The sequence below is a fragment of the Manduca sexta genome, unplaced genomic scaffold, assembly GCF_014839805.1.
Source record: "Manduca sexta isolate Smith_Timp_Sample1 unplaced genomic scaffold, JHU_Msex_v1.0 HiC_scaffold_63, whole genome shotgun sequence".
NCBI classification, from domain to species: Eukaryota; Metazoa; Arthropoda; class Insecta; order Lepidoptera; family Sphingidae; genus Manduca; species Manduca sexta.
The window spans coordinates 98,679-120,303 of record NW_023595440.1 but is presented as its reverse complement, the minus strand read 5'-3'; the positions used below and the strand labels follow the sequence as shown (position 1 = coordinate 120,303).

Here is a 21,625-nt window from a genome sequence, read left to right as displayed (position 1 = left end):
AAATAATAATAAAGAAATTTAACCACATTTTGTAAATATTATACCTATGCTTACGTAAGTATTGGAGTGGGGGAATAGAAACAGCTGTGTTTACTTTTGATAAGGCGGAAGGGGGTGGAGTAGGATGGGGTGCGAGCGGGGGTCATATTACTATTTTGTCTACGTATTACTTGAACGGGTTCTCTCACTGACGTTTTACAAATAGACGCGTCATACACTAACAAAATGGCACTTAAAAACGACGCATTATTTGCTATATTCACGTACCTGTACATATAATTACAAATTGGCTCGAAGAAGGAATAAAAAGATGCAGCACACATTAGTTAGAAAAGGATATATATACATCGACAGTTATGTAACAACGTTAGTGCACGCTCATTGGTCGTCAAGTCGGGTAATTACCTTACTTTCGTCTTGCCAGTATTGAGCTCGGACACGTATCTATGTAATAAAAACATCTTAGGGTTTTCGCTACTTTTTAACCGACTTCAAAAAAGGAGATTCTCAATTCGACTGTATGTTTTTTTGTTTGTTTCGCGGTTACGCCAAAGTAGACCGATTATCAAAATTATTTTTTTATCCGAAAGGAAATACTTCTGAAGTGGTCACATAGTCACCAATTATGATGATTGCATCTTGGAGAAATCGAGGGCAGCCCTCAAATTTTAAAGGCCCAAGTTTGTAGCAAATTTTATGAAGTAACTTAAGTGCTTGTATATGGTTATCATCATCTCATGTAGCTGAGCTGATGATGGAAGGTCCTGAACAGTAAGGAGTTATGCGAAGAGGCTTCGACTGGTTTAGTCAATTATTTGTATGTTTGAAAGGGCGTTTGCCATTTGGTATCATGATTATTACTAGAACACAAAAAAGCAAAAATAAATATATTTGAACAAAAAATTAATTCGCCTTCAAAAACCTCGTCGCCTAATAAAAATTAAACATTAGTTATTAATATTCCTAGTTAAGCTAGACAAATACATGATCAAATGTACGAAAACAATGTTTGATTGTTATTAGGCACCGACTCCAGAATTGGTAGCCAGCATAAAGGTAGTGTTAAATTATTTTTTAGTTTTTAGTGGTTTTTTAAGGCGGTTTCATTTTTTGTTAAAAAGTATTTATTACCGCCATTTTTAAGGAAAGATTCTTACCTCTTTTCGATCTATCGTAATAATCTGGCCAATTAGACCAAAGTGTTTTGACATGCGTACATTACTTTTGATTGGTTTACTGTAATCGGAGTGGTAAGGATTAGGTTCAATTAAATAACTGCTAAACCTGCTATTTCGCACTAAGCCTACGTGGTGGACTAAGGCCTGATCCCTCTCAGTAGAGGAGGCCCGTGCTCAGCAGTGGGACAGTATAATACAGGGCTGATATTATTATATATGGTTTAAAAAAGAATTTTAGTTCTTTATGAAATTTTCAAACTACCAAAGTTAACATTACATTGTAGAATGATGATTTTTTTCATAAGTATTTTAAATTACTTTAATAGCCTTTAAAAATACGGTTAGCCCGCCGTTTTGCCGGAGGAACGCCTTAAGCAGAAGTGAAAACAGTGCACCTTTTTTGCCTGTGTTCCGTCCTATGATATGATAGAATGCGAGTCTATCGCCATATTGGGCACAAATTTCAGACTCCGGGCTAATACTGAATGGAAAATCCAAATATCGCTGGCCGACCCGCCATAGGAGGATTCATTTTTATATGCATTTATATATTTAAGAGTATGTCAAAATGTAAAAAAGTAACTTTTAAAATTGTTTTTTTTTTTTAATTTAACTGCAGCAATTACTTACTGAATTGATAAAAAAACTATGTAAGGTGTATGTTTTGTTGGCTGTTCAAATAAATAAAAACTAAGTATATAATGATAATCATTTATTCGCAAATAACAAGCTATTAAAAAAGTGTTACAATAAATGATACTACATAAGTAGGTACATGATTTGCTAGAAAGAAAAAACATACCAAATCTGCAGTTTTGCCAATACAGCGCACTCTTAAAAAAGTAATGACGTATTCCAAAATTGTTAATTTGTGGGAATCGTCAAAAAACTATCAACCTTTTTTTTAAGTTGCTATAAAATTGAACTTATTAAAGATAGGTCAAAAATGAAATCTGTAAGTAGCATGAATAAAAAAGGAATCATGGATATTTCGGCCTTTAAAATTTAATATGACGAAATTTTAAAGGCAGAAATATCCATGATTATTAATTATTTTTACGTTTTTCTTTCAACTGCGAGAACTAATCACTAACTAGACTTGAATTTAAATTCTTTACTTGTCAATACTTGTTTAGTTACCCAGATTAAAGGTGAAACAAAATGTATGAAAATGGACCTTGAGGTATCGCCTTAAATAAGATATCAAATTAAATAATAGTGATCCGTCATAGTGGTTTTATTAACACCTCTTTACATTTTCTTATCCAAAGTCTTTCAAATTATAAAAAATTGAATCCGCAAACTATCTATATAACTGTTTTTGCATTATCTACTAAATTTTTTTTTGTTGGCAGCGGATTATATTCTGTCTACGGAGGCAAGCCGTCTTTATGCAATAGGGTACCGGACTAATTTTTGTTCTTTACTATTATCAAATATTTACATAATATAAATTATAACACAGAAGGAATTATTAAAATCCGGTAAAAAATCAACAAGTTATAAGTCTTTGAATTTCGGTGGAAGGGGTAATTTACAGGACTCAGAAAACAGACGAAATATCCACATGTGATGTCATCGGGAATTACGACGCGTGCGAAAGAAAGAGATGAAACGATATCCCCACATTGCGCCCACTTCTGCACATTACAATATTTAAATATGAATTACTCGCTCATTTTTTAACAATTTTTTATGCAGTTTTCGCAGGAGTGCTTCTTTTTCGTATTATTAACCATTACATATAGAATAATGTACAAAATCAAACATAGGCCGGTCCCCTATTACGGGTGTTCTAATTGAGAGACAGCTTTTATAGCCGTATAGATAAAAGCACGGAAAAATCCCCTCTTTACCCGAACCCCCTTTGAAATTCCGTCGATTGGAACCCCATAATTGCAAAAAGATGTCTTTGCGTAGACGGAATAAGCCTCTTGACCAAAAGCGTTGACAGCCGATGGCTCAGGGGGGATCGGGCAAGTTTATATCGAGAATGAGAAAAGAATGAATTGTAGATAAAGTCGAAAGCACATGTTCCTCCTGCCCAGTCTCCCACTTTAACAATAACAGAGCAGAGCGTAATTGAGCGTAAGGAATATTAGGAATGGACTTGGTGATTCATTCGAGTTTTGACGTACCGGAATGATCAAGCAAGTCAAGTCAGTTAGGACTTTCATTGCTTTACATTTGGCAACTTTTTTAGAATCTCTAGGGGGGTGGCTGACCCTCCCCCACCCCACTGCTTGGCGACACCCTTGACCCTGACCTTTGTTAAAAACACGTACACATTGCTACGCAACCCTTGCTATGTTTCGGCACGTCACCGAGTGGCAAACATCAAGCCAACTTCGAATTACATACTGCATGGCACTCCGCAGCCCTGTGTACCCTGAGACATTAGAATGTCCAGTAATTACGGTTATAATGTCATAAAACGTAATAAAACAGCGCTAGCACACTGTTTGAGAGCAAGTGGACATTTTTACTTTTATTTGTGTAACCGCGTTAATTAAATATATCATTCTTAAATTTTTCAATATTTAATTTGAACGGAGTATAAATTATATTTTAAATGCGCCGTTTATTTTCACAAATTAAATAAGAGTCAGTCTTTCAATGCATGAATTATTGTGTTGAAACAATTGTGTGTATTTACATTTATTATACAACGCCATCTGTTAAGCGAGTTATGGAAACATTTTTGTAGTACGTAATGTAAGTCGCTAAGTTGGGGGAGTTCATTATTCGTAGATTTCTTTTTCCCAGTGCACACTGCAGGGACGCCACCTTCTAAAAACCTATCTGGCAAAATATATTACATTTCTACTTACCCCTGAAAAAGGAAAAATGCGTGCCTGCCAAGCCTAACAGGGAAAATGAATAACCTGTATGCGCCATTTTTGCTTTTTAGTTTCAAAGTTGACACAGTAAAAGAAATTAGTTCCATATATATATATAATTTCGACGATAGCCTAGTTGGGTATGGAACGGTCTGCCGAGACGAATGTCCGCAGGTTCAAATCCCAAGGGCACACACCTCTGACTTTTCTAAAAAAATCATGTGTGTATTCTTTGTGAATTTATCGTTCGCTTTAACGGTGAAGGAAAACATCGTGAGGAAACCTGCACATCTGAGAAGTTCTCTATAGGAATTTCGAAGGTGTGTGAAGTCTACCAATCCGCACTAGGCCAGCGTGGTGGACTAAGGCCTAATCCCTCTCAGTAGTAGAGGAGGCCCGTGCTCAGCAGTGGGCAAGTATATAATACAGGGCTGATATTATTATTATTATTATTATATATATAATATGGCGCCGGTTTTAATTTCTTGGGCAGGTTATATATATTTTATTTGCTAGTGGTAGGATATGTTTTATATTCGCCCGGATAGCGACCGCACACAAGGTGTTAAAGCCATAGTGGCCCACGTGTCGCGTTCCGGGATCAGCCTGTGTATATGCGGTTCTAACATCCAACAGGCCGATAATAGGGAACCGGCCTATGTTTGATTTTGTTTATTATTCTATATGTAATGGTTAATAATACGAAAAAGAAGCACTCCTGCGAAAACTGCATAAAAATTGGTTAAAAAATGGGCTAGTAATTCATATTTCAAATATTGTAACGTGCAGAAGTGGGGGCGCGTTGTGGGGATATCGCTTCATCTCTTTCCTTTCCACGCGGCGTAATTCCCGATGACGTCAAATGTGGGTATTTCGTCTCTTTTCTGTTTCTTGTTAATTACCCCTTCCACTGACATTCAAAGACTTATAACTTGTTGATTTTTTACCGGATTTTAATAATTCCTTCTGTGTTATAATTTATACAGCGTAAATATTTGATAATAGTAAAGAACAAAAATGGGTCCGGTACCTTATTGTGTCGACTGAGGGGTAATCATCTCTCGTCAGTCGACATACACTTATCATTTGCAGTGGGGTCGCTTTAAATATCAGGTAGATTGAATCATTGAATAAGCACAAAATTTTTGTATGACATTTTGAATGTCGTCTCTCTATAACCAAACTCCTTAATATATTATGATTCTATGTAATTTACAGTGAACATTTCTCATAATTCCAAAAGATATATAAAGCCACCATAAATTGTCTTTTTACAATTTTTACCAACATGAATATTTAATATAATTCTTACACCAAAATAAAACTTAAAGAAATTTAAGACTTTCGATGTGATTTTATAGTCTCTTTTTGCTTTTTATCTGCTATTATTAATGGATATTGGCAAAATCACCGATAAATAAACGGTGGCAGCCATCGATATATATGTAAATAATACGTACTAGATTTGGCGTTCCGAACATTCACTGTGTTCAACTGAATTGAACTGCATTCCATTCAAACTGACTAGTATGGCCAATATTGACAGCGTATGGTTATGTATGGAGTGACGTTCATGATCTAAGAACCCGAGTCTAAGTGTAAACTTGGATTTGAATAAAAAATATTAGTCAAATAAGTAAAATTATTTGTTGTTCAAGTGAATGAATAGGTTATAACAGTGACGTTTTGCCATTTTAGTTCAGATTTGAACAAACAGTTTATATGGACGTTCGTGTCTATTGAATATAGGTACGTCAATGATTGCAGCTATAGTATAACAGAAACTTTTTAATTTTTTTAGCTGCTGTCGGTCCGTTTTACGCAGAATGAGCTCACAGTGTTGAAGTTCTGCAACCCCTCAGCCCCGAGACATGAAGTCTCGAAAATCGGCAACTCAAAACGTCAGGAGAAAGTTATAACAAACTAGTTGACCCGACAGACGTTGTTCTATCTAACTATGTATGCACGCGCGCATTCTGTCAATCGCTGACAGTTATTTCAAACAATTGACAGTTATATAAAATTAATATTGTCGTTAAGGTTTCTTAAATTTTCCCGCAAATTTTTGATTTTTTTCATTCATAAGATCCTTCTCCTGACAATAACAAACACAACAAAAAATATTGTGACGTCGTTGCAGCCGTTCTCGCGTGATGGCGTGACCAAGGAAATAGGGATTCATTTTTATATATATAGATAAAACCACTATAAAATTCGTAAAATAGTTTTATTTCAATATAACATTCGCGTCAACATACAAATCACAATATTGTACCCTTAACCTGTTATGTCAATTATAACTGTCCCACTGCTGGGGCTTTATTGCAAGGAAAATCTGAGAAGAACCGTCGTAGGTATAATTCGAATTCTAAAACCGTCTTTAAGGATTTTAAATAGGGGACCGTCCTGTGTTTGATTTTGTACATTATTCTATATGTAATGCTTAATAATGCGAAAAAGAAACTATCCGGCGAAAACTGCATTAAAATTGGTTACAAAATGAGCGAGTAATTTATATTTCAATATTACTGTGTGTCGAAGTGGGCGCGAATTGGGGATATCGCTTCATCTCTTTCCTTCGCACGCGTCATAATGCCCGATGACGTCACACGTGGGTATTGCGCCTCTTTTCTGTTTCTTATTACTTACCCCTTCTACCGAAATTGAAAGACTCATAACTTGTTGATTTTTTACCGGATTTAAATAATTCTTTCTGTGTTGTAATTTATATAACGTAAAGATTCGATAATAATGAAGAACAGAAATGAGTCCGGTCCCCTATTCCATGAATGGAACATATTGCAATATAGGTGGTAATCATCAGTCACATCAAACCCACTGCTGAATATAGGCCTTCCCTAAAGATTTCCAGACGGACCTTTCGAAAGCATACATCCAGCATGCTCCTGCAACCTTTATCAAGTACTCTGTCCACCTTGCAGGTGGACGTGCAACGCTGCGCATGCCGGTTGATCTTTATCAGAGTTTCCTAAACTTTTTCCCATAGATCTTTAGCTGCATAAAGGTAGACACCGCTGTAGAGGAACAGATGTTGCGTTCCTCTATGGAAGGGGGAAGATTTCTAGTCAGGCAGATGTTTGTGACCGACCGCGACCTCTCCGACGGTTCCTATTCGGAGGTGGTATATATACTGCGCAAATTCTGCTATCGCAAGCCAGTATCGTTTATCGCCATCTAGCGTGATTATTGAGCATTATTTCTCAATTGCCAATATTCATCTTGCAGTTCCGGTGATGTTGACGAGATGGCGCTGTATGCAATAATTGTACCGCCACAGACCCTTTTCAAAATTTAGCTGGTTCTGTGGACCTTTTTTTTAGGTTTCTTGAAAGTGCATTACAACTACCGACCTTCCTGGACAGTTATGTTGTCGTCACCGTGCCTTACGACCCCTATCAATATCTGCCTACATTGACAGGTGAAGTCAAGCCAACATTTTAGTACTTTACTATCAAACCAGATAAGTATTCGTGGACCCCATTTTGGTCACGCCAACGTAAACCCCCATCAAGTCTTTACCCATGTGGAGGGGGGAGGGGGGCTTCGTGTCCACCTGAACCACTTTGGGAATCTAGAACTTTGAGAATGATCTAGGTGATTATACTAAGTCGAAAAAAAAAATCTTAAAATATTTTTAGAAGTTGTTTGTTTTTTAAATTCGTTTGGGCATCCGATCTTACCCAGTCCACCACGCTGTAGCGTAGACGGACCTTATATTTGATTTTTTTATATAATTCTCAGTGCAGGTTTCCTCATTTCTTCCTTCACCGTTAAAGCAAGCGATAATTCACAAATACACATAACTTTAGGTGTGTTTGGGTTTTGAACCTGCGGACATTCGTCTCGGCAGTCCGTTTCACACATAACTATCGCAGCTTATAAATGAATTTATACAAAGAATAAAATTTTTATAATTTTTCCTCACGATGTTTTCCCACACCGTTCAAGCAATTATTAACACCAACTACAATTATAAAAACTATATAAATGGAAATTGTACTAAATTCTCGTTAATTTCTTCATAGTCTTGAAACGACGTATTCCGGCTGAAACAAAAAAAAAGTAATTAGCATGAGCACGGCTCGACCGGGGTGTTACCCGTAGACATATCTTTAACATCCGGTTAGAGACAAGTCAGCACAATAGGGGACCGTCCTGTGTTTGATTTTGTACATTATTCTATATGTAATGGTTGATAATACGAAAAAGAAACCCTCCTGCGAAAACTGCATTAAAATTGGTTAAAAAATGAGCCAGTAATTCATATTTCAAATATTACTGTGTGCCGAAATGGGCGCGAGTTGGGAATATCGCTTCATCTCTTTCTTTCGCACGCGTCGTAATGCCCGATGACGTCACACGTGGGTATTGCGCCTCTTTTCTGTTTCTTGTTACTTACCCCTTCTACCGAAATTGAAAGACTTATAACTTCTTGATTTTTTACCGGATTTTAATAATTCCTTCTGTGTTATAATTTATATAACGTAAATATTTGATAATAATAAAGAACAAAAATGAGTCCGGTCCCCTATTGTGTCGACTGAGGCGTAATCATCCCTCGTTAGTCGACATTCTAGTAAGTGATTCCTAACCGAATTTCGGCCACAGCGTCCAATCTCAACGGAGATAAGACAGAAGATATAGTGCACAAGTGTGCTATACACAAGCACTCCGTTTCTTATAGTCCGGTGAGACATGACCGGAGAGAGATCAGGACCAACGGCTTTACGTGCTGAGGCACATGTATCATACCAGCTTCCTGACTCCGAGCTGCGACTGAGTAATTTTTTAAGATGGAAAAAGTCACAATAATTTTGACCCGGGATTCTACAGCACCTCAGCGCAGTAAATATACTCTAACTATGTACAATACAACTACAACAAGACGGTCAAGTCGACATTCCATTACAACTCTCACTAGCAGATGCAGTGCACTTTGCCGTACAATCAAAAATTAACTCACCGTCACAAACCAATACGAGTTCTTTTTGAACACCATCCTAGATATGAGGCCCATCTCAGATTCTGGCGCAATAGTGTGTAGGTGCAAATGCCTCACGCTCCGGAATGGCGGCCAGTGGTATCCAAATCTGGCATCTTCTACTGTGAGGTTGTTTGATGTCAGCAGGTTTTTGGATACAGAGAGCATTTTTTCAACTGTAACAAAATATTTTTTCATTCCATTGGATTATATTGATTACTAGCTTTTGCTCGCGGCTTCGCCCGCGTGAAGTTTTCCGGGATAAAAGTCTACAGTATGATAAAAGTCTTGCTACATATTTTCCCGGTACTGATAGGTTCAAACTAATTCTATCCCCATGGGGGTTGAATTTATCAAAATCCTATTTAAGCGAACGTCTTCGTCATAGTAGCTTCAATCTTTAATTTCAGTTCAACCAGTCAAAAATCTAAGAAGATTTATACAAACTTTCCTCCCATATTTTATCCCCTTGGGGTAGAATTAATCAAAATTCTTTCTTAGCGGATACCTACGTCATAACATCTACCTGCATGCCAAATTTCAGCCCGATCCGTCCAGTGGTTTGGGCTGTGCGTTGATAGATCACTATGTCAGTCAGTCACCTTTGAGCTATATATATTTAGATTTTAATTAACGAAATCGCTTTTAAAATACTTAAATAATACCAGATTATTATAATTATAGTGTACCACTAATGGGCATACCTCGCCTACCACAGAAAGAAAATTTCGACATTATTAGTCTTACTTATAAAATTTTTTTAGCGTTAAGAGATGATTACGAATTACTTAAATAACTGTCAAAAACATCACCGGTTACTAGTTCAAACCTTATTAAGAAGCAAGATGGCGGCTTGCCTTACAGCTGATCGAGTAATTGTGTTTTAACTAAGCATAGCTTTGCAAAAATTTTATTAGTATGACTGATTATAATAGCCTCGGTGGCGTACTTGTAATTCATGCGCGGTACGGCAGCGCTCTGAGGTCCTGGGTTCGAATCCCGGATCGGGCAAAGAGACATTTGTTTTTTTTGTTGAGCTGTAGTCTGTAATTTGTGCCCAATATGGCAATATATACGCCATACGTCTTCGAGGATAAATGCGTGTGTGTTTGTTTTTGATTATTAAACAGTATAGTTATAGGCCGAACATCAGGTCCAAATTTTTACTTCAAAAGTTATTAGTAATTGGTAATAAGTCGTTGTCTTGTTTGAAATGTCCGTGTGACAAGATGTCAGCGTCGTTAGAGATTAATACAAATAACATATTTACAGAAAAAACATACAGTCAAATTGAGAACCTCTTCCTTTTTTGATGTCGGCTTGAAAATATGCTAATATGGGCATTAAAAACATGCAAATAATATGGAAGAAAATATGAAGTATTTTACTTTGATGTTTGCTATTTCGCGGTAGATTGAGTAACTATCACAAGCGCAAAATGTTTGTATAACTCTTCCCAACGTCCGCTCTATATAACCTTAGAACTTTTTGGCCCGTATTCATAGACGTTTTTTATCTAAAGACGGAGCAAAGCTGTGAAACAAACCTGTTTTTCAGTGCTAACGGCATGGCAGCCTTCGTAGTGCGTAGACATAGGGCTGTTGTGATTGGCTAATATTGTTGTATCTCAATATTAAGCCAATCACAACGGCCCTATGTCTGTTTCTTAGTACCGTTGGGCACTGAGAAACAGACTTGTTATCACATTACTCCGTCCTTAGATAAAAAACGTTTATAAAAAATAGGGTTTGATTTTTTTTTTAATCACAGTTATACTGACATCTACTAAAGTTGCGTCTTTTGCCTACTTTTTAGGGATAAAAGATGTGTGTGTCGACACACACCAACAACAATTATTCCCTCTCTTCCTCACCAGAAAGTCTTATTTGTACGCTCTGTCTCCACACCGAATGCACGCAGGCACGGGGGGACATTTACCGTTGCTCTACGCACCCAGTTAAGTGTATACCTCATGGTTGTAACACATTGAGGCCTATAAGGGATCACGAACATTTTCTGACCTTCTCCCCTGCTCCCCTGCTCCCATCCTAAGAGGGTTCCTTTCCACACACTTCCCAGCTATCCCCTCGCTAGCTATCAACTTTCCTCCAGGCCCCTGCAGTCACTAAACTGGGGGATTCCAGTATCTCATTCTTAAGTTTCCTTCGTTGTTAACTGCGCGGTCGAATATAAAAACACCCATTATCACAATAAATAATGTTAATTTCCTTTTATAGATAAAAGTAATCAATATTCCAAAAACAGTATAGTCAGCAACAAAAGCAACAAGACATGTTCATTAAGTCGAAGCTGCGATAGCCTAGTTGTGTTTGGAAGTGACTGCCGAGACGAATGTCTACAGGTTCAAAACCCAAACACACATGACTTTTCTAAAGTTATGTTTGTATTATCGCTTGCTTTAACGGTGAAAACATCGTGAAGAAACCTACATACCTGAGAAGTTCTCCATAGTAATTTTGAAGGTATGTGAAGTCTGCCCGCACTACAGTGTGGTGGACTTAGGCCTAATCCTTCTCAGTAGAGGAGGCCCAGCAGTGGGACAGTATATAATACAGGACTGATTATTGTGATTATTTATAATACTCATTAGATTTTATTGATTTGTTTTCTTTGTGTGAAGTATAATAAATCCCTTATATTTTTATTTTTTAAGAAGATTATTGATGTTGACAAGAACACAAAAGTGTGTAGAGGCTTTCAATTTTTCAATTTATTCAGGTATCTTTTTATTGCTTTGAATGACGAGACGAGCTTGCCGTTCGCCTGATGGTAAGCGATACGATCCATAAACAGTAGAAACACCAACACCTTGAATTACAAAGTATTTGGTAATCCACCGCGCTCGTCTGAGACATTAGATGTTAAGTTTCCTGTCCAGTAGTTACACTGGCTACAATGTCCTTCAAACCTACAACAGTGACTACACACTGCTTGGTGTCAGAAATAGACATTGCGGTGGTACCTACCCAGGCGGACTCTCGCATATGAGAGACCTATCAGTAAAAAGTACTTATGTGCCGGACTCTACTTTATGAGGCATAATCTTTCATTAACATTACGAGAACAATTATAATTATGTTGCAAATCGTTTGCAATGATAAGATGGAATTGCATGATAACAACACAATGGTACAAATAGCTGATAGTACATACATACATAGTATCACGCCTTAATCCCATTGAGGTAGGCAGAGACTATAGATTGCCACTTTGCACGATCCTGGCATACTTCTCGCGCTTCCTCCACCTACATTAACCTTCATGCATTCCCGCCGGTTCCGGGTACTTTTGAGTTTTTACATAATCTCACAAGTATAATCTAAGGTGTTGGCAACTGTTACTTATCCTTTTTATTTAAAGTACAGTGAACACGGAGTGAACACGGAGGGAAATCTGCGAACGGTATACTGGTTCCCCCTGCTTAGTGACTGCGGGGCCCTGGAGGAAGAGAGGAAGAGGAGAAATAGGGGAAAGGAGGAATGAAGAGGAAATAACAGGATGGGCGGAGCGATTAGGAGAGGAAATGTCCACGAGCCTCATAAACCCCTATGTGTAATAGCAACCATGGGGTATACACTGAACTGTATGCCTAGGGCCGCGATAGACTCCCCGTGCAGGCGTGAGGTATGGAGACAGAGCGCACAAGAATTGCCATAGTGGCTACTGTTACTTATCTAGGTTGCTACATAATGTAGTAGGTTAATTAGATTAGGATTTTTTTTTTGGTATCAAACCCCACGGTCAACATCGGGGTAAACTCGCGCATGGTATACTGGAATCCACCGTCTTAGCCACTGCAGGGTCCTGGAGGAAAGTTTGGGGATAGCTGGGAAGGCGGTGTGGGGGAGAAGAAGGAAACCACTTAGGGGGAGAAGGCTAGGAACTGTTCACGAGCCTTTATAGGCCTCAATGTGTTACAACCATTAGGTATACACTGAACTGTGTGTCTAGAGCTGCAACAAATGTCCCCTCGTGCTGGCGTGCAGGTGTGGAGACCGAGTGTACAAGACTTGCCTCAGGAGGGGGGGGTAAGGGCTTATTTATCCTCACTGGTGATAACGACGTGTCCATGACATTTAATTAAAATAATAAGTTCAAAGTTGACAAATATTTTGCTAACAAGTGAAATCGAGAATTGCAGGGTACAGGCATATCAGTAGAACAAACTGTCTTCCTAATAATATAATGATAATATCAGCCCTGTATTATTATATACTGTCCCACTGCTGGGCCTCCTCTACTACTGAGAGGGATTAGGCCTTAGTCCACCACGCTGTAGTGTAGGCAGACTTCATACCCCCTTAAAATTCCTACAGAGATCTTCCTTAAATCATTTACGTATCGAAATCAGCCACCCCTAACAGCCAAAATTATCCTTCACTTCAAACTGGATGTAACTAAATTGTCACAAAATTTTTCATTCAGTGTTGTAGTTTAGATAATTGCCCAAGTAATTAATTACATAAAAAGATATCACCCGCATAGCCAGGTTTTGCATTGATTTTTCAAAATTATTCTGAAATACAACCTTGAACTGATAATTAGGAAATTCTTATATATGCATGGCAAAGTGTATCCACCTATAGAGTACCTATTGACTGACACGGGATTATCCTTTGCCAGTTGTTACAATTATGTCGGCCTTTTTAAAACCAGATATACATACACAGGCTACTCCTGTGATGCAACAAAGATAGTTTTTACTTCATATAATTATTAAGAACATTTTCAGAGGTACAATCCCGTTATACATGTTTGTTGCATCCAATGCAACGGAAGCTCTCAAAGTGAGTAAATTTTCCCCATTGATGCTCCACTCCTATTGGTTATAGCGTGATGTTATATAGCCTATAGGCTATGATGTTATATAGCCTATATGCTATAGCATTCCTCGATAAATGAACTATTCAGCACTATAAGGATTTTTCAATTCGAACCAGTAGTTCCTGAGATTAGTGTGTTCAAACAAACTCTTCAGCTTTATATAATAGTATAAATTTCTCAATGCAGGACACTAGAAATACTAGGATATTTTGTGGAATTGAAAGTCCATCTGCAGATATAGGTTGCCATTAGACTATAAAGGCACTATTTCAATAAATAACAGGACAAAATAGTAATACACTCAAAATTACTGGTGCCAAATTTATCGGAAATTAATTCAGATTTAAAATCAAAGTAAAAAAAAATAATTACATGACCTGAGAATCAAAGACGGAACTTTAAAATTCTCACCAAAATACTCAAACAAAATTACAGTCTACACTGTGGTCTACATCATAGAAACTTTTAAAAAATATATATTTTTTCCTTTTTTAAAAACTCACCTAAAGGTTTATCACTGGAAGTCAAACTTTTTACATCCTCTATGTGCCTCTTTGGTATCGTCAAAATATGGAATTTGCTCGCTGGCTTAATGTCGCGAAATATGCAAATATCTTCATCTTCGTATAATATCTCCGTATTTTCTAACTTATTTACAATATTGCAAAATATACAAGACGATCTCGGTGGCTGATCGGTCATTTTCACCTGTGTTGGATAAAAATCTGAAAAAAATCAATTTTGTTATCACAGGGCGCGTTCGGTTTCCAAATGTCAACAGTGATTAGTATTTAGAAGGATTTTTGTGGACTTATTTTTAAGCTTTTTTAGTCGATTAATCAAAGTTTTATAATAAATCTGCAGAAATAACTGATTATAATAGGTTATCTTCTAATATAATATAACTATGAATCAAAAAACATGCCTATAAATTAGATTTATTCAGTCACTCACAAATCAAAATTAATCCTAACAAACAAATCGTAATTGTTTTATTCTTAACAATTTTGTTCACAATAACATAAAGCATTTTCCAATTTTTGGTTTTATTTGCCGTAAATATTATAAAAATAAGTTTAACATTTTCGAAATAAACAGCTTACTTTCGAAATGTCAGAATGACATGAGATTTGACCATCGTGCATTTGCTTACTAAATCGACTAATTGTATTTACCTAACTTAACCCTTGAGAAAAAACTTCGCATGTGTATGATTTTTTTTGGTGTTTATTTAATGTCACTTCACTTCATAAATACAATTTACGTTATCAAATATAAATTTCCCAAAAACCCGTTAATATTATAGCTTTCAAATGGAATAAAATTGATACAAAGTCGACTAACATATGATTATTGGTATTTGGTGCAACACTGACATAACCTAAAAACACTAAATAAAAAACAAAACATTCCGAATTTATTTTTCTACATTTCTATAAAAATGGAAGACACAGAGCTAGATTCGTCTGAGCTAGGCACACGGCAGTACTGGGTAAACGCTTACACGAAGGAAATAATTAACTTTGACGAACATGGTGACCCAGGTGATGTGTGGTTCGGCGAAGATAGTGCTTATAGGGCTATAAAATGGATTTGCAATTCTGGTGTTGACAAATCTAGCCCGATTATTGACTTAGGTAAGTGCAGTGCGTAATAATTATTACAAAATTGCTAATACTTCGCTTCAGGAAGAGAAATATGAAATGTAAACAAATATATTTGAAATGTCATTTTTATTTTTTTTATTTTTTTTAAATTATATAGGCGAACACTCATGAAAGTGCTTGGATGTTTGTTAGAAATGAAAACAAAGGCACATATTAAATACAGTCAGCCGTAAAAGTAGCTAAACCAGTCCAAAACTTTAAAACATCTAAATATTTTATATTTTTAAACTAAGCCGAATCTAAGTTATTTTTAGTAAAGAAAACATGATTGTTGATAAGTACAAAATACTTTAAAAATAATTAGAAATTTACTATTAGAAATTTGTAGTATTTTGACTACATGGAGTCAACTCATGGGTTTCATTTATAGCCTTTGAGATGTTAATATCAGTTTATTAAATAGCAGCATCCCTTAAGATGCTAACTTTATTTTACATCTTATCTTATATCTCACTTCGGTACAGCATCACTTTGAGGTCCTGGGTACGAATCTCGGATTAGGCAGTGATATTAATGTTTTTCTGCTTAGTATCAGCCCGCAGTCTGGAATTTGGGCCCGATATGGCGATAGGCTCCCCTATAACATCATGGGACAGAACACACTTGGCAAGAAGTGGGTGCCCTGGTTCTGACTCTGCATACCCCTTCAGAGATAAATGCATGATGTTTGTTGTATATCTCACTTCAGAACATCTATTAATATGGCTCTAAGTTATAAGTATTATTTTTTTATTCCAGGTTGTGGTAATGGCTACACTCTCACAGAACTAGCTAGGGAGGGCTTCACAAACCTCCTGGGAGTAGATTACTGTCAGGAAGCGATCACTCTTGCAGAGAAAGTTGCTGAGAAAGAGTTTCCAGAGATTAAATTTGAGGTAACTTTCTGTTTTTTTGACCAGGAAAATATAGCTATTCTATAATGTGCCCTACATTAAGTAAGTTAAAAATAATATCAGCCCTGTATTATACTGTCCCACTGCTGCACGGGCCTCCTCTACTACTGAGAGGTTAGGCCTTAGTCCACCACGCGGCAGTGCAAGCAGACTTTACACACCCTCATATTTCCTATAGAGAACTTCTCAGTTATGCAGGGTTTCTCACGTTTTCCTTCACTGTTAAAGCAAGCAATTCACAAAGAATACAGTGTACTCCTTGTGAATGCAATGGACAAGTGTCTTTAGAAAGTCAGAGGGTTTTTTAAGGTTTTGCACCTGCATATATATATTTATGGGTTTATCTGTAACCAATATCTATATAATTAAACACTAAAAAGTAAAAATTTATTGTTTCTTCTCTTAGATATGATAGGCTACTTGGAAGTCAATAATCTATACATATTAAAACTAAGTCTCCTTGTCTGTCTGTATGTTACCAATTTTCTCAAAATCTACTGAATGGATTTTTATGAAATTTGGTATGGAGATAGTTTAAGACCCTGGGAAGATTATAGACTACTTTCTATCCCGGAAACCTTTACGCGGACGAAGCCGCGAGCAAAATCCAGTGCTTAAAATAGTTGGTAAATATTTTATAACTCGGTAAAAATATTTTCAGATATTTGATATAACAGAAGGTGATGTAAGGAAATTAGGTAAATTTAGTATAATACATGATAAAGGCACGTACGATGCGATATCGTTGAATCCGGAGCATCCCAAACGACACAGAGAAAAATATATACAGCAAGTTAATGATATGATGGCAGATGACGGTAAGTATTTTACTGATTGGAGCCGTTCAAGTATTACGTAACGTAGTTTTTGAAGATTTTTGACCCCATTGTAACGCGCCGTAACGTTTTCCCGTACGTCCCCGCCTCCAAAAGTTATGTAACTCTAAAGTGACATTTTTTTTTGTAATATTCACAATTTTTTATGCAAAATACGGGAAAGTCGCTAAAATACCTTTGTTATCTATATATATAAAAATGAATTGCTGTTCGTTAGTCTCGCTAAAACTCGAGAACGGCTGAACGGATTTATCTTATCTTGGTCTTGAATTATTCGTGGAGGTCTAGGGAAGGTTTAAAAGGTGAGAAAAATTCGAATAATTGCCGGGAAAATACTCAAAACAGCATTTTTCTATTTCCCATACATACGTTTTCTAACTAATACGTAGAGTCAATTTGAGCTTTATTGCTATTGTATAAAGTTCACTGTTGTCTAAGCAATGTAGGTGTGTTCCTAACATCAAAGCAGTGTGCGTTGGAGCACAGAATATAATAATGTAATGTCGCGTTCTGAAACTCAACAAAAGTGATATCGCGGACCCGACTAAATTGAACAGTCACAAAATTTAATATATCATTAGTTATTTGGTTGGCTTCACGATATTATTTCTTTTGTTTTACTTTAAAATGCATGTTTTCGTTATGGACAATTTTTGACCACCTGCATACCACCATAAATTAAAAAAACATCCCGACAAATTGAGCACCTTCTCCATTTTTGAAACCCGAAATCCACGCGGGCGAAGCTGCGGGCGGAAGCTAGTTTAAAATAAAAAAAACAATGTTACATAACGCTTTGTACGAATCCCTCCCGCGCCTGTAACGCATCGTAACGTGTTACAAGATCCCCCTCCGCCCAAATGCGTTACGTAATACTTGAACGGCCCTTTGACTGCTTTGCTATAGAGGGAAGTGGACAATAGGGGACCGGACTCATTTTTGTTCTTTATTATTATCAAATATTTACGTTATATAAATTATAACACAGAAGGAATTATTAAAATCCGGTAAAAAATCAACAAGTTATAAGTCTTTCAATTTCGGTAGAAGGGGTAAGTAACAAGAAACAGAAAAGAGGCGCATTACCCACATGTGACGTCATCGGGCATTACGACGCGAGCGAATGAAAGAGATGAAGCGATACTCCCACTTCGCGCCCACTTCGGCACATAGTAATATTTGAAATATGAATTACTGGCTCATTTTTTAACCAATTTTAATGCAGTTTTCGCAGGAGGGTTTCTTTTTCGTATTATCAACCATTACATATAGAATAATGTACAAAATCTAACACAGGCCGGTCCCCTATTAACATTTCCAACTCTCTATCTTTCTGTTTGATTAATGTCGTTGCGGGATAATGACATAATGTTCCCTGAGACTCGGCGAGCTTCACCGCTCGTCATACAATGCCACTGCTGATCCTTACAGGAGTTGTAGTGGGTGTGAGGGCGGGAAAGTCTAACTGACTCGATTTAGTTTTGTTGCATACGCGGTACGTCAGGCTGAGGTCGTAACACATGTAATACCACTGCGCCAGCGAAGCAGTAATCTATACTTATACATACAATGATTTTATATACTGCCGTGCTAAGCGCAAAAGCAGTATGTCAGGGAAACCTTATTACCTTAAAACCTACTTAAGCTGAGATAGAGAAACTCTTTTAAGGTTTGTAACAAGTTCTAAACAAGACACCGTTATTTAGGTAAGTTCATTGGTTATTTCTTTAAGCTATCTGACGACATGAAAATCAAGATTTTGTTTTTTTTTTTGAGATACCACTTTTGAGCCTAGCACGGCAGTATAGCCTATAGTCTTCCCCGATAAATGTGCTACCCAACACTAAAATAATTTTTCAATTCGAACCAGTAGTTCCTGAGATTAGCGTGTTCAAACAAACAAACCCTTTAGCTTTGTATAATCTACTATAATATTATAGCTCATTTATCAAGGAAGGGTATAAGCTATATATCATCACGCTATGACCAATAGGAGCGGAGCATTAAAGAAAAATGTTGTAAAAACGGGAAAATTTTATTCCTTTTGTGAGCATCCGTTGCGTGCGCTGAGTAAACAGTTAAAGTTAAGTAACAAACATGTACTACGGAATTGTTACATTCTTAAAAAATATATTATAAACTAAAGTCCCCCGCCGCATCTGTCTGTCTGGAGATCTTCCCCTGCCATAGAGGAACGCAACCATCTGTTCCTCTACAGTGGCGTAAACCTTTTCACTGTTAAACGTAAAATCGGAAAGTAATAAGTTTTATTTTTTCAGGATTTTTCATAATAACATCATGCAACTGGACAGAAGAAGAGTTAATAAGCCATTTCTCCGAGAAGATGAAGTTGAAGTGCGTGATACCGACTCCGCAGTTTAGGTTCGGGGGGAAGGTGGGGAGTGTGGTGTCATGTGTGGTGTTTAGTAAATAAATATTAAAATGTGGTTGTTTTACTTTTATCCTGAGGGAAAATAACCTGCTTTGGGTCCACCTGTTTTGATTAGTTTGAAAACGTTGTCAGTATAAGAAAATAGTTTCATATTTTATCACATGGCTAGGTGTTTTATGTAATTGGTCAGGTTATATTTTTTATAAAGCACCTGCCTAAAGATAATAGCAAGCTCGATTGAACACTGAATTCTAAAAATGTGTGATTCAATATTAGTTAAACTATAAATCAATTGAAACACTTGGGACCACACAATGTGTTCACATATATATACGTTGACTTTTAAAAACTAAATGAATACGTTTTTTTATTGCTCTGAATGACGAGATGAGCTTGCCGTTCGCCTGATGGTAAGCGATACGACCGCCCATAAACAGTAGAAACGCCATCCAACTACTTGAATTACAAAAAATGTAATGGTATTCCACTGCGCTCGCCATCCAGAGACATGAGAAGTTAAGTTTTATTATGTTTAGTTGCACTGGCTACATGTTCTTCAAACCGGAACACAACAGTGACTGCACACTGCTGCTTGGCGGCAGAAATAGGCACTGCTGTAGTACCTACCAAGGCGGATTCTCGCATATGAGAGACCTACCACAGGTAAATTTACTACGCGGTAGGTACGGAGTAAATATTGATTTATTAAAAAGCAACTGTCATTAGTTATATGGTCAAACGCATATGTGCATTTTATTGCTGACACAAATCGGTCAGGCGCTTTGACAAGCCCAGAACGTTTCTATCTACAATTCATATAAGTAAGTTCATGATTTTATATTACCGTTAGCATATAATATTAATTGTGGCATACATATTATACATATTGTATTTATACGCAACACGCATATTATATGATGTGCTCAAATGATAGGACCCTTTCTATTCGTGGTGCTTTACATTTGCCTTTCCAATTGTGAATGTCGGTGATATAGTTCATAATTTGATGTCACGCTTTGATGTAGAGAGAAATGGAAAAATATATTTGCTGCGTTAAAGACTATGATAACGGCTTACTGGCGGGCGAAGCCGCGAGCAACAGCACATAATTTTTTTTCCGCGGGTGTAAAACGCGTTATCAATACCATCACTTCGGTGAGTAGAATGGTAATGTTGATTTCACCGTTCTTACGGCCGGGCCCAATGATACTCGGGAGTATAGCATTCGAGCGAGCATTGCACCGAGTCTCTAACCCCTGTGTACTCCACACGGGCATACCAACCAAAACCGCGCTGAGCTTCGGCACATACGGGACGGCCTCTGGATATCTTATTGAAATCTTTGGATCACCTCCCTAACCTTCTATTTGATTGATTTCGTTGCGAGTTAAGACTTCTTAAGACTAATTAGTGTTCCCTGAGACTCGCCGAGCTTCACCGCTCGGTGTTATAAAATGCGTGCCACTGACGAACATGCTTACATGAGATGTAGTCTTACATATAAAGTTGTTTTAGCGTTAAGAGGCGGTTAAGAATTGCTTAAATAGCTGTCAAGAACATCACCGGTGCCTAGTTTAAACCTCTTAGAGGCAAGATGGCGGCTTGACTTACAGCTGATCGAGTAAATTTGTGTTTTAACTAAGCATAACTGCGAAATTTTTATAAGTAATATTAGTAGTTGTGGGTGTGAAGGCGGAATAGTATCGATTTTTATCAGGTAGTCTATCCATCACGAATAGGCTTTTGCTTGTGGTAGGATATATTTTATGTCCGCCCGGATAGTGACCACCGTACAAGGTTGTAAAATTCGCCATAGTGGCCTAGGTAAGCGTGCCGCGTTCCGGGATCAGTCTGTATATATCCAGTTCCGACAGGCCGGCATAATTGTGTCGACTGCTGAGGAGTAATCATCTCTCGCCAGTCTATATTCCATTGGACATTGTAGAGAGGCAATGCCCATGTCATAAATATA

At 37.2% G+C, this 21,625-nt stretch overlaps 2 protein-coding genes across 4 annotated transcripts; one reads left to right on the top strand and one right to left on the bottom strand.

Moving 5' to 3' along the window:
• Positions 1–7,926: 7,926 nt before the first annotated feature.
• On the bottom strand, positions 7,927–14,983 carry LOC119193527 (histidine triad nucleotide-binding protein 3-like). Of its 3 annotated transcripts, none has more exons than XM_037447157.1 (4): positions 14,791–14,983; positions 14,369–14,590; positions 9,003–9,196; positions 7,927–8,085 (listed from the first exon to the last, which is right to left on the bottom strand). In XM_037447157.1, the coding sequence occupies exons 2-4, from the start codon at positions 14,565–14,567 to the stop codon at positions 8,059–8,061; spliced, it is 420 nt and encodes a 139-aa protein (XP_037303054.1). In that variant the 5' UTR covers positions 14,568–14,590; positions 14,791–14,983; the 3' UTR covers positions 7,927–8,058. The 3 variants fall into 3 exon arrangements, with proteins under 3 accessions (XP_037303054.1, XP_037303052.1, XP_037303053.1); XM_037447155.1 differs by having other exon boundaries at positions 14,820–14,983; XM_037447156.1 differs by lacking the exon at positions 14,791–14,983 and having other exon boundaries at positions 14,369–14,662.
• Positions 14,984–15,223: 240 nt separating this feature from the next.
• On the top strand, positions 15,224–19,708 carry LOC119193526 (EEF1A lysine methyltransferase 2-like). Its single transcript, XM_037447154.1, has 4 exons — positions 15,224–15,502; positions 16,271–16,407; positions 17,087–17,243; positions 19,541–19,708. The coding sequence occupies exons 1-4, from the start codon at positions 15,307–15,309 to the stop codon at positions 19,693–19,695; spliced, it is 645 nt and encodes a 214-aa protein (XP_037303051.1). The 5' UTR covers positions 15,224–15,306; the 3' UTR covers positions 19,696–19,708.
• The last annotated feature ends 1,917 nt before the right edge of the window (positions 19,709–21,625 follow it).

What these genes read in the sequence shown, in the direction of transcription:
- LOC119193527 (XM_037447155.1), bottom strand. Translation starts at nt 14,895, where the DNA reads ATGCTTTATGTTATTGTGAACAAAATTGTTAAGAATAAAACAATTACG. An exon ending in GTTAGGATTAATTTTGATTT is followed by an intron (nt 14,591 to 14,819) that starts GTGAGTGACTGA and finishes GATTTTTTTCAG; the next exon opens with ATTTTTATCCAACACAGGTG. An exon ending in TTCCAGTGATAAACCTTTAG is followed by an intron (nt 9,197 to 14,368) that starts GTGAGTTTTTAA and finishes ATTTTGTTACAG; the next exon opens with TTGAAAAAATGCTCTCTGTA.
- LOC119193526 (XM_037447154.1), top strand. Translation starts at nt 15,307, where the DNA reads ATGGAAGACACAGAGCTAGATTCGTCTGAGCTAGGCACACGGCAGTAC. An exon ending in TAGCCCGATTATTGACTTAG is followed by an intron (nt 15,503 to 16,270) that starts GTAAGTGCAGTG and finishes TTTTTATTCCAG; the next exon opens with GTTGTGGTAATGGCTACACT. An exon ending in TGATATGATGGCAGATGACG is followed by an intron (nt 17,244 to 19,540) that starts GTAAGTATTTTA and finishes TTATTTTTTCAG; the next exon opens with GATTTTTCATAATAACATCA.